General features: G+C 30.3%; 1 protein-coding gene across 9 annotated transcripts in view; it reads right to left on the reverse strand.

Annotated features, from left to right (window-relative positions):
- Positions 1–11751, reverse strand: part of LOC108750640 — a 116765-nt gene that overhangs the window by 38548 nt on the left and 66466 nt on the right. For 2 of the 9 annotated variants that reach the window (XM_018490231.1, XM_018490234.1), the window contains 3 exons: positions 3563–3750; positions 2156–2329; positions 1672–1813 (listed from right to left, as the gene is read on the reverse strand). In XM_018490231.1, coding sequence (XP_018345733.1) covers positions 1672–1813; positions 2156–2204 — 191 coding nt within the window. In that variant the 5' untranslated portion in view covers positions 2205–2329; positions 3563–3750. Of the gene's footprint in view, positions 1–1671; positions 1814–2155; positions 2330–3562; positions 3751–4413; positions 4465–4501; positions 4785–11751 lie in introns of those variants that run through there. The other 7 variants (XM_018490230.1, XM_018490235.1, XM_018490232.1 and 4 more) reach the window with 7 other exon arrangements.

Here is an 11751-nt window from a genome sequence, read left to right on the forward strand (position 1 = left end):
GCACATTAAATGCTCTGTAAACTTATTTCGTGATAAAAGACAAATCCGATCCTGAAATCTTTTTTCATAATTTTATTAATTAATCCATATCTTTACTTCAATTGATTCATATCTTCACTTATAAACGGATTTAATTTCTAACAATTAATTAATTTCAACAATAGGAATTTTGTCTATTATTTAAAAATGTTAAAAAGAATTGCACACTAGAAAAAAAGTTTAGTTACATTAATTTTGATTGAAAATGAACAAATCAGAATTTTCTGGTTTAATTTGTTATAACTTTATTTGAGATAAACAAAATTCTGATTGATATGATCAGAACCTTTTAATTTGTTCATTTCAAAGTCAGAAATTTTTCTCAGTGCGTTTTCTCTATAATATATTTCTCTAATATCAAACTTTAAAGCTGTATCTTTAAATCTGTATCTATCCAAGTAATAAGGTGACATTATATGTCAAAATGTCGTCAAAGTGATGACAAATAATGTCAGCTTGTTACTAGTCATCTACATCAATTTAAAATTGGATAATAGTCAATTTAACTGGGTTTAAGTCGCGCAAAAATAAAAATAATGTTATATATTAAATCTTCAGATTAAAGAGAAGAAAATTTTAAAGGTGCAGGTAAAGATAGATCCAAGTATGACTAAGAAAGATGTAACAACTTGATCACTAACATTTACAGAACGACAGGTACATGTACGTATAATCTTTCATCGATTCTTGTATACGTCGAGCCTGTACATAAAGTTTAAATTCAGATTGATAAGCATGTGCTTGTTGAATAATTTCGTTTCTGAACATGAATACGTGGTTATATTCAGAGAACATTTAGATATTCTTGGCGATTAAAGGAAATTAGTGATAGCGTGTAATATGCGTGCTGTTGTATTAAACGAGACCAAGCACGAAACCAGACACACGCATGTCACGCACAATTCGACCTGCTTACTATCCTCTCGACCCTTTCTCAACAGTATTAGTGTCGATGTATCTGGCACAAATTGTAACATTTCGTACATTGCTGTTGTTAAACTTTTTATACATTATCCCAGATTCGATAAGCCTAAATGTCTGCAATGCGGCATTTTGTCGCGATTCGCGAACATCAAAGTATGTCATCAATTCAGCTGCATCAGTGTGCAAGAAAAAGAAAAGTTCCAAAGAGAGACGTAGATTTTCGAACGAGAAATGATATTATTCTTCGATTATCAACAGGACAAATGTTGAATATGATAATTTAATTCCATATGTGGATTATCGATTTTTATTTCTATGGATAAGTAAATTTTTCTTGCTGAGCGAACGACAAAATTCGCGCACTCGTTGTTGAACGACGTAGAAAGATTTATGTACGAGATGCGAGAACTTTATTCGCTAAAGTTTATTAAAAACTTTGAAGCTGAAAAAGATTCGTGTCGATATTATCTGATAGTAATTTCTGAGAATAATTTTCTCGTTTTCGAAAAACTATAGTTATTATAAGAATACCTAGGCGTTATGACGAATGCAATCAGGCATATGATACGTTTTATTGAAAAATTCCCATTTCTCTCGAAAGGACCCAATACCCGATAGAACACGAGACTGGTGTTTTCATTTGGATGCTGTCTACGAAATAAAAATCTGAACCTTTCCGCGCGCGATATCAGAATCACTGGAACGCACCTGGCGTCGGTTGGCTTGTACGTGACGTCGTATTTCTCGACCTGCTCGACCTGGCTGGTGCTCCAAGACACGCGCACAGACGTCGGGTTCAGGAACATCACCGTTATGTTTTCCGGGACGCCGGGAATGCCTGTCACCGAGCCTGCGAACAATCAATATGGAGTACCTGTCGTTATACGGTAATCCGTCGAGACACTGGTTATACTAAAATTATCGCCGTTTCATTTGACTGTAAGTTCGTCAATCAATCAGAGAAATGGAATTCTTCGTTAGAGAAAATTTCATTCAATCATATCTTTTCTTAGCTTCCACTATAAATATCGTTAGAACCACTTATATTAAAATTTTCTAATTTCTTCTCGAAAAAAAATTTTCATTGTCCACTTTTGCGGATTTTATTCTAAAAAAAATCTATTTTTCTCTTTTGTTCTCTTATAAAATATTTTATATAATATGTAACCCTTTCCATTACTTTCGCGCTTACCTACAAATCCAGCTCCTTGAAGGATTAGTATTGTGGCCCAAAGGACCATGCCGCCAGGATGGCGGGCCGGAGGTGGACCGCGTCTCCTTCCGCACACGTGTCCGTCTCCACTTCTGCTTCTTATTATAGCCGTGCGTCTTTACCGTGCAAAAGCAAGACGTCAGTCTGCGCACACTGAAAAAAAAATATATGTACAATTACATACAATTATTTTACATAAATATATGTAAAAATTACACAATTCATAGTGGGAATATATAAAATTGTTCGTTTTTACAAAAATTATTTTTACCTTTAATTATATCAATATATCTTTATAGAAGAGAAATTACAATAACAATAGCATATTTTATAGTTTCTATATATAAATTTTTGTAAAATTATATGATATAATATATATAATGTATCATGTATATTTGCATTTTTATATTTGTAACACAGCTTAAGAAATATTGCACGTTATTTGTTGGCAAATTAATAAATTAAATATTTCTACAAAGGTGCTTTCCATTAAGTGACACAAGTCATTTTACAAACTCGCAAACATATTATTCTATCTTAGCATTCAGCCAGTAACAAAGATAGAACGACACTTATGTCGACTTGTGTCACCAAATAGAAACTATCCAAACTTAACACTGCGGTTTGCCGACGGCACAGTAATGTCGCACAAATTTCAACGTTCCAGACTTTCCGGATTTTCCGATCCGTCAATGACATAGTGCCATTGCGTAAGAACATCAGCTTTATCGACATATATGTACATCATCCATTATTATTGTATGCAATTGTTACAGATAAAATATAAACGAAATGTTGCTTGGTAATTCAAGAGTAATTATATTCATAATTAAATACATAATATGTGTTTACGTTAAAAAATGTGCGATCCGTATCATACAGTCATAGTTTGTTACCGTCAAATGATGTAACTATATATATAATATATTATATGTATACGCGATTCGCAAAGTATTAACTTCAACTGTAAATTTACTTTTGCTAATTGTATAATTATTGTAAAGAAGATAATTTTATTTATAAGTTGCGATTTTACTTCACGTATGTGTAAATATACATCTTTAATAGTGGGTCCCCCAAAATTAGTCACACTATGACTGTTATAATTTTATATTGCATTGTAATTTTTTACAGTGCATGTAAATAAACTCAAATCTAATTGAGGCTCTACAAAAGAATTTGTTTTTCAGAATCTATAATAAAGATAATAAAATATTGTCATCCAAGCGTTGGTTCAAAATTAAATAAAAATTCTCTTTAAGTTATAAAAATCCTTTATAATGTTCCTTAATTATGTCTTGATTTATATTTACCATAGGTTAATAGATCGAAACTTTACAAAAGTAAGAAGAGAATTTCTCAAAAGCATGGTATAAAGTTTATTACCTGTACATGCACCTTTTCGAGCGTTCCGTGTCTTCTATCTGCTTTTGCCGTGCTGCATCTTTCCTCTCGGGCTACGTCATAACAATGATAGCGCGAGATTACCACTGCACAGTGCATTATTCAGCCTTGCATTTCATTTGCCGATGGTATTCCCGATGATCCGTTCGCGAACTCATCCTACATTACAGCTGCAATAATGGACGAACTATTAATTCAAACCGAATAAATTTACATGTCCTTGAAATCATTATATTACGTTCGGAATTAACAATTGCTATAATTAGTGGATATTATTGTTTGCCTAGAGCAAAATGATTATCGGATATTTAGAAAATAATCCACTAAAAACACAATTTATTAAATTAATAAAGGCGCGCAATAACATTTCAGTGTTATATTTAATTAATGTGTACTTTAATATAACTTACATGAAGAGAATGATTTTGTTGTAATATCTAAAAATTTATTTAAATATCATACAGGTCTGAAAATAATTTTGTTAAAATAACAAAATATTTCGTAGGAAACTCAAGCATATAATTAGCAATGCTGCAAAAAGTTTTGACATTCTAGCAAACTAGCTCGAGCGTTTTACTTATTGTGATAGTCTTATAATTAAAAATTATTTTTACGTCTGAAAATTTTTAGACATTTCAGCAAAACGATTCTTTCTATTTGTTGTGTGTGTATGTGTGTGTGTGTATTAAATAATTTTATTAAATAATTTCACATAATCTATTTCATCTTGATAAATCATTAAAATATAAATAAATCATCTAAGCTCATTAAAATTTCAACAATTAAGCATCGCATTGCATATACATGTATAATTCCATAAAAATAATATAAACAATTATTCCTTGATTATAACTAATTGTGTCTGAGAAGACTGCGATCAAGACGATGTCCGTTTTGCGCACTAGCGGGCATCGCACTCACGGTATTCAAATCGAATTGGGGCACGGAGTATACACCCGACAAAGCCTCGCGTGGCTGATAAGAATCGCGTGGCCGATAAAAGGACCGAGCGCGGATCAGGTGTCCCAGCAATTTGCGCGGCTGTCTTGCACAAGTCGTCGAACACGGCGGTGCCGTGCTGACCTTTCCTTCGGATTGCGTGGCCGCGGTTGCGGTACCGGGTGCCGTGCCAACGAAAATACAACAGACAAAGCCGCGTCCGGCGGCGCCCTCGGTGAGCCTCGGGCTTACGAACAACAAATGGAGCTTGTGGTTTACATTGGACCGCCTTTATACTCCGGCAGCCTTCTACGAACGTGTTCCGCAACGGCCTAGCGCGCTCTCAGTGGCGTAAAGTCATGGGAGAAGAGCTTGTTTGAGTTAGACGTGACTCTCCACCATCTCCCCCGTCTTCGCTTCCGACGAAAGATTTTTGGAGGAAGCAAAATCACGTCTGCGATACGAAGCGCACGATAAACGGTTATCTCTTGACTGGGGCTAAAACCCTCCGAGTAGCAGCGGCGATAAATTTTTGATGAATGATATTATGAAATTATATCATTTTCACACAGTTACATTTAAATTTTTTAATTCAAAAGTTGCATGATTCTAAGATGCTTAAAAATTACACTGAGAAAAATTACACTGAGCTAAATTTTAATAAACATTTTTTAATAGTATTAACTTAACATTTACTTTTACTGTAAATAAATATTTACTAAATAAAAAATGATAGTTAAATTAATGGTTTTTTTTTTTAATTAATCATCGGCTTGTACTATTCAAACAAATATTTATGAAAATATAGTATATTTTTTCTTAGCGTAGAGGTACGATAATATTATGATATGCTGTATTTGTGCGTAAGTTATTTTTGTATTGATGATGTTAAATGGATAAATCTTATTTTACACGAGGAAAAAAACATTAAGAAAATTGTATTCTGACGTGGAAAAGGATTTATTATATTTAGTAAAATTGATACGATTTGCATGTTATATAACTGATGACTAATTGTTAATAACATAATGAAAAATTCAGATATGATTCTATTTTGACGCGAATCGCGCGCTCTATTATTAAATAATTTATATTATGTAATTATTATTATTTATTTTAATTATTATGTTATAATACAATTTTCATAATTATGTGTCCATTATTTATACACCGTGTTCCGCTTTATCACACTTCAATTATTTATTCTGCGATTTTTAACTCCGACATTGAGGTCCACCTACGTTCGCGCCACTGAATGCAACGACTTACATGTTGTGAAAAATATTTTCATCGGACGGAGAATGGTCGGGCTTTCCCTTTCAAGTCTTTCATGAGCATCCGAGCATTTTGCTGTGCTTGATAGAGCAAAGCTGTTTAGAAAAAAATCGTTATTCTCTGTGACAATATTACCAACGTTATTACCAGCCAAGTAATACAAACGTTTAATCCGTCGATTAAACAAAATTAATATTTTTAATAAAAAAAAAAAAAGCAGAAGTTTAAAAATTCAATCGAATAAACTTGTTAAATTTGTAGAAACCGCTATGAAAAATTAGCCCCAATTGGTTCAATGTCGTTTCCGGTAAAAATAGCGTAATTGCCCTCCTGTGTATGATTTACGTAGAATGTGACGTCGGACTGGAACGATAATATCTTTTCTATGTGCGACTAGAATAATAATGAAAAAAACTAGAACGACTGCAAATCTTCATGATCATAAAGAGAAGGAAAAATAAACACATAAGATAACTAAAGTGTTATCTCGTAAATAATGCAAACATTTTGAAAAAAGAAAGAAGTATTGTAAAACAAAAAATGTATTAAATATTTCCAATAATAAATAATATTTCTACACTACTACTTCTCTGTATTAATAAATATTTTAATAACATTCGTGTTGTAAATGTTTATTTTATTCTATGTGTTATGAATTCCCGAATTTAACAATTTCGATACACAATTAAATATATTTAATAAATATAATAATAAATATAAATAAAATGTATTTTTAAAACAATGCAATATCAAATATATATATTTAAATTTTTAATTAAAACTTTTAATTAAAGCTCGCGTAAAAATAAAACAAATTTAAGAGACAAGTTATCCGTAAATATTTGGGAAAAGGATACGTCTTCGAAAATTGTAATCATTCGTCACCTGTCTGTTGCACGTTTGTTACTCGTATATCATAACCGAAAACCAGCGTCTTATGAGAAATATTGGACTACTGGGTGACATTTGATTTTCCTTATTATATTTCATATCTTAAGATACGTGAAAACAAATTGCGTGAACATCGCGTGGCCATAAATTTTGAGCTGCCTTGTGGTAAAAGGCACTTAAAGTTATATTTACGTTGAATACACTTGGGCATATGCACGTACGAAATTGCAACGTGTATTCTGCATTGCGGTAAGGATACTTGCGGTTTACGATCGAATCGCGAAAATACGGCGCGTTTAATTAAAGTTCATGAAAATTTCTCTTGATGTAAAAGCAATCTTTTCGGGAAACTTTGTTGAAACACATTTTCGTGTGTCATGCACATCTTGCCTCATTTTAATAAAGATACTGTCAAATATGCGAAGAACAGCCTCAGAAGTTTAAAGTTTAAATACTTCATTATTTATTTTTATAGTTAGGCAGTATTATCATTTTTTTTTTCTTTAAAACATCTTTTTATGAAAAATGTTCGAAGTGATAAAAGTACGTCAATCTTTATTGAATAAAGTAGACAGGAAATATGGGCTAAAACCGCTTTCCTTCAATATGGGAAACTTTTGTAGAGTATCGTGCAGTTATTGTTTTAGCTTTGTTTTTGCAACTGCTTTAATAAGACATAATAAATTGGATGGATTCACAGTTAGACGGTACATTTTCAAACGCAAAACGACCTCGTTGGCGATGTGGATTGTGGATTCTGCAATCTCTTAAAAGCGATCACTTCGCGGTCATTCATCTTGCAGCTGCTATTTCGAGAGAGCTTGCAAGACATCGACCACACGCGACAAGTTCGACGACTTTTCTCCCTTCCTCCCTCCCCCCACGGCTCCTCCTCGTCTTTCTTCCAACTTGGCCGGATGACGAGCGCTTTGCGCGTTGCATAACATACCGTATAAATTTCCATTCGTAATTAGTTGGATTATGCATACGCTGACCCCATAATAGTAGGGAAAAAAACCCCTATTTTAAATCTTTCCCTTTCTCTGTTTGAACATTCGGATTTATACCAGTTCTGAAATACCTTAGAAAGATATACCTTTACAATATAGCTCAATATGTAATCCTAGGTGATTTTAAGCGACGTTTAAAAATCTGTGTCATGGAAGTTTAATATCTTGGACGAATGTTTACAGTATATATGTGACGAATGCAAAAACCTAACACAGAAGATATCATAAAAATATAATACAAATTATTTACTTACATTATAATTTACTAAATAAATAATCAAATATCTCAATTAATTTACTATAAAAGGATCTCTTTCACCAATTCTAATTAACGCTAATCAATGATTAACTCAATCATCACGATTGCCAACGTGAGAACTAAATACAGTTTGTATCAGAAGAGGAAGACAGAGGAGACGTTCTACTTCTACGAATTAATTGTCAATTAATTTAATCAAAAGTTGATAAAAAAAATCCTCCAAGAAAAAATATCTATTATCGTTACTAGCAGTTTAATTGTGATTTAAGTTAATGACAGATTACACTTGCATGAAATAAATCACAAATTCAAAGATAGAAATGAATAAAATATTCTTATACTACTTGAAATTTGTACGACTTATTTATATATTTTTTAACATGTTATTTAATTATGTAATGATAATGACACAAATATATTTTTTACACGTTTTTCAAACCTGAATTTTCGTAAACCAGTATTATTAAATACAAATTGTAGAGAAATAAAATAAATATTTTCATTGTTTATCGAACCCAATAAAATCAATTAAAATTTAATAAAAAAAAAATTGAAATAAATATGAAAGACACTTTATTATTTTATTGTTATTATACTGGATTTATATAAAACCCTTTTAGATAGCTGTTAAACAATTTGCCATTCAAAGATTAAAGGTATTAAAATTGTGAATCACGTAAATAAAACAGCGAAATGATTGCTTATGGTTTTTGTGGCGTTAAATTCGAACGATAGGAAAAATACAAAAGAACAGAAAATAATATATATGTAGATTTCATGACAGAGTAAATGTAATTATAAGCAAAAGGCGAGAGAAAAAGAGAAAGACAAATCAACACAAAGGTATGTTAATCAAAAGAAAATTCGCCGTCCTAAACGATACGATATTACGTAATTCCCGTATGTTGCACTATACAGGACGGATCGATAATTACTAGCTTCTTTTTTCTCTTATAATTTTTTCAAGCATTTCGTCCATCCTATCAACATTCTTTATGTGCTCCATCTATATATTTATACGCGATAATAGACTCGACGGATGGTGGTTAGCGCGATGCCGTTATAAATAGATGAGTGACTGTTGCTTGCTCAGCATGGCAAGAGAAAAATAAACGTTCGCGTTACCAAGTGATTTTCGTTGTAAACGATGTAATATAAAACGCGCGTGGTGATATCTAGTAATACTTTTAATTCCGCAGAACGCTAACCTTGCGCGAAATGCATCGAGTTTACCGCGAAAAATTAAACGGCGGTTCTCATGTGTTTTATTTTATTATTTTAATTAAATAATATTGATACTATGTCACCTTTGTAATTTCTCGCTAATTGAACAATTTTGGAATTGTATAACAATAATAAACTACGTGATATATGATTAATATAAAAATTACTTTGCCATTAAAGTTCTCGGTTATTAAAATCAAGTTATGGATATACAACAATAAATGTCATCAGACTGTGAACACATAACTAAGTAAAGCCTTATTGAGCTAAATTTTAATGCTTAAATAAATGTTTTATACATATATCTACATAGTTCTGTAAACTGCGCTAGAATTAAATAATTTTCGGTTTAATTTAAGCATTATATTCGTACAACAACACGACAATAATTTTTTAATGTATATATTTAATGATAATTATTATCTAAAACAAAAATAATGTGCGTAATTTGTTTTCTCTTCAACTTGAATTGCTTACCAATTATACGAGTAGTTACTTAACATACTCCAGACGATTATAGCCGCCGATATAGTTTCTCTAATTTGACGTCGTTTTATATTTACCGATATACTTATATGAATGACTAATAGAGAAAGATATAACACAAAATACTTTGTAAGAACATCAGCAGAAGCTTATAACTTTTCTATTATTCCTAAAAACATATTTTCACATGTTTCTTTAATATTTCATAAATCATCAAATTTTCAGCAAATTCTAATGTAAACTATTTTTCTTGTGAACAAGATAGTTAGAGTTTACTTTGCATAATAACTTTTGTAAAACTGCTGTGTTTGCTTGTATAAGAATATGAGAATTTTAATGACTATAATTTGTTTGAACAATTTCAAACCAATTCTTTTTTAATCAGTAATAAGAAATCAAACTAATAGCTTTTGAGAAATTAACACTAAAAATATTGTACGAATTAAGCTTCTTGTTTTATTGTATATCCCGAATTAATAACACCCTTTTTTCTCTTTACTGATATTTCAATATTTGAAAGAATTTAATTTATTATTTTAGACTTTTTGACAATTTTTAAGTTAACAATGCCGAAATAATAATTATTAAAAATTGTAATAATAGACAAGCTTGCAATTTTTTTTAAATTTATCTTCAGACTTTCGTTAAAGAATTTATTATTAAAATTAATAGTAAAAGATATGTGGAAAGCTCAGTGTATATTTTATCGAATGATTTATATTATTATTGTAGTTGTATAATAAAATAATATTTTTTATCAGAATTATAAAGTTTAATAATATTTCTATTGTATAAAAGCTATTTATAGTAACATTAATTATATTACTAATAAATAATTTTTTAAAAATTTTTATTTCATTTTAAATAATTTTTTATTAAATTTGCTCTTATTTATTTATTACAAGTTCTTACATCTTTATTTATTTATCACAAGTTATCACTGAATATAAATTGTGTTTATAATTATGGAAGCAATTATTTTATTAATGTAAACACAGAGGTTTAGTCAAATTATATACTGTTTCTACCTCACAGCAAATTGCAATGATGCAGCAGTTAATGTGATAAACATATTTCCATATTATAATCGCAGTTTACTGAATTTAATCAAAACTGTGCTACATATAATAGCGTCCATATAATTTCTCTAATATAATAAAAATATCATATATTAAATTTATAAAAAATAATATACAAAAATATTATTTATTTTAAATTGTTATAATATTTTTATATATAATATTATTACATTCTCAATTTTTTCGCCGAAAATAAACTTTCAAAATTGAGTGAAAACAGAATTCGGCCATAAAGTGCTCCTTAATTTATTTTCTTTCAGTGTTATATTTTTAGTCGTCAGACGCGTCACGATTGCTAAAAATAATTGAGAGTCAATTCTTCATTAAGAAAGTCAAATTTATTAACTATCGAAAATCATTATTTTATGAAACGTATTTATAGGCAAGCTGCCAAACAAACTTACGGCAAAAGTGTTATACCAAGAATAGCAAACATAATTTCTACATCGATTGCGAAATATCGCAACGTAATATCCAGCGCATAGCAATTTCACGGCAATGCTGTCGAATGAAGAACGTAATGATTCAACATTTTACGATTAATTCCAGTAATGGCACAACTTTCCGTGCAATGTGACGACCAATGATAACTGCGTCAGCAAAACCTAATTTTCGGAAACTTCACGTAAACGCTAATGATGTTTCTGCATGCAATGTTGTTAGTATGATTGCTTCATAAGTTTTCATAGTGGTCATATTTTTCGTATGCTACCTGAATAATGTAACTGTGGTTAAAACTGGATGACATATGTGTAGCGACATATGTTTAGCGAGGCATTTTATCCTTATAAACTTTTATAGTAATGAATTGTATAATTCATGTGTATTATAATAAATCAGAAAAGAATATCATATTGTTTAATTTGATTATGCTTTAGTTTATGAGAGTATTTATAAATTCTCTTTCTTAATGTGGGATGTATTTCATTTTACAAAATATAATTATACATAAATATTTATATTTAATTTAAAAACATTATTTTAAATTAAACATTTTTTTTATATAAC

The sequence above is a fragment of the Trachymyrmex septentrionalis genome, unplaced genomic scaffold, assembly GCF_001594115.1.
Source record: "Trachymyrmex septentrionalis isolate Tsep2-gDNA-1 unplaced genomic scaffold, Tsep1.0 scaffold37, whole genome shotgun sequence".
In the NCBI taxonomy this organism is placed as follows: Eukaryota; Metazoa; Arthropoda; class Insecta; order Hymenoptera; family Formicidae; genus Trachymyrmex; species Trachymyrmex septentrionalis.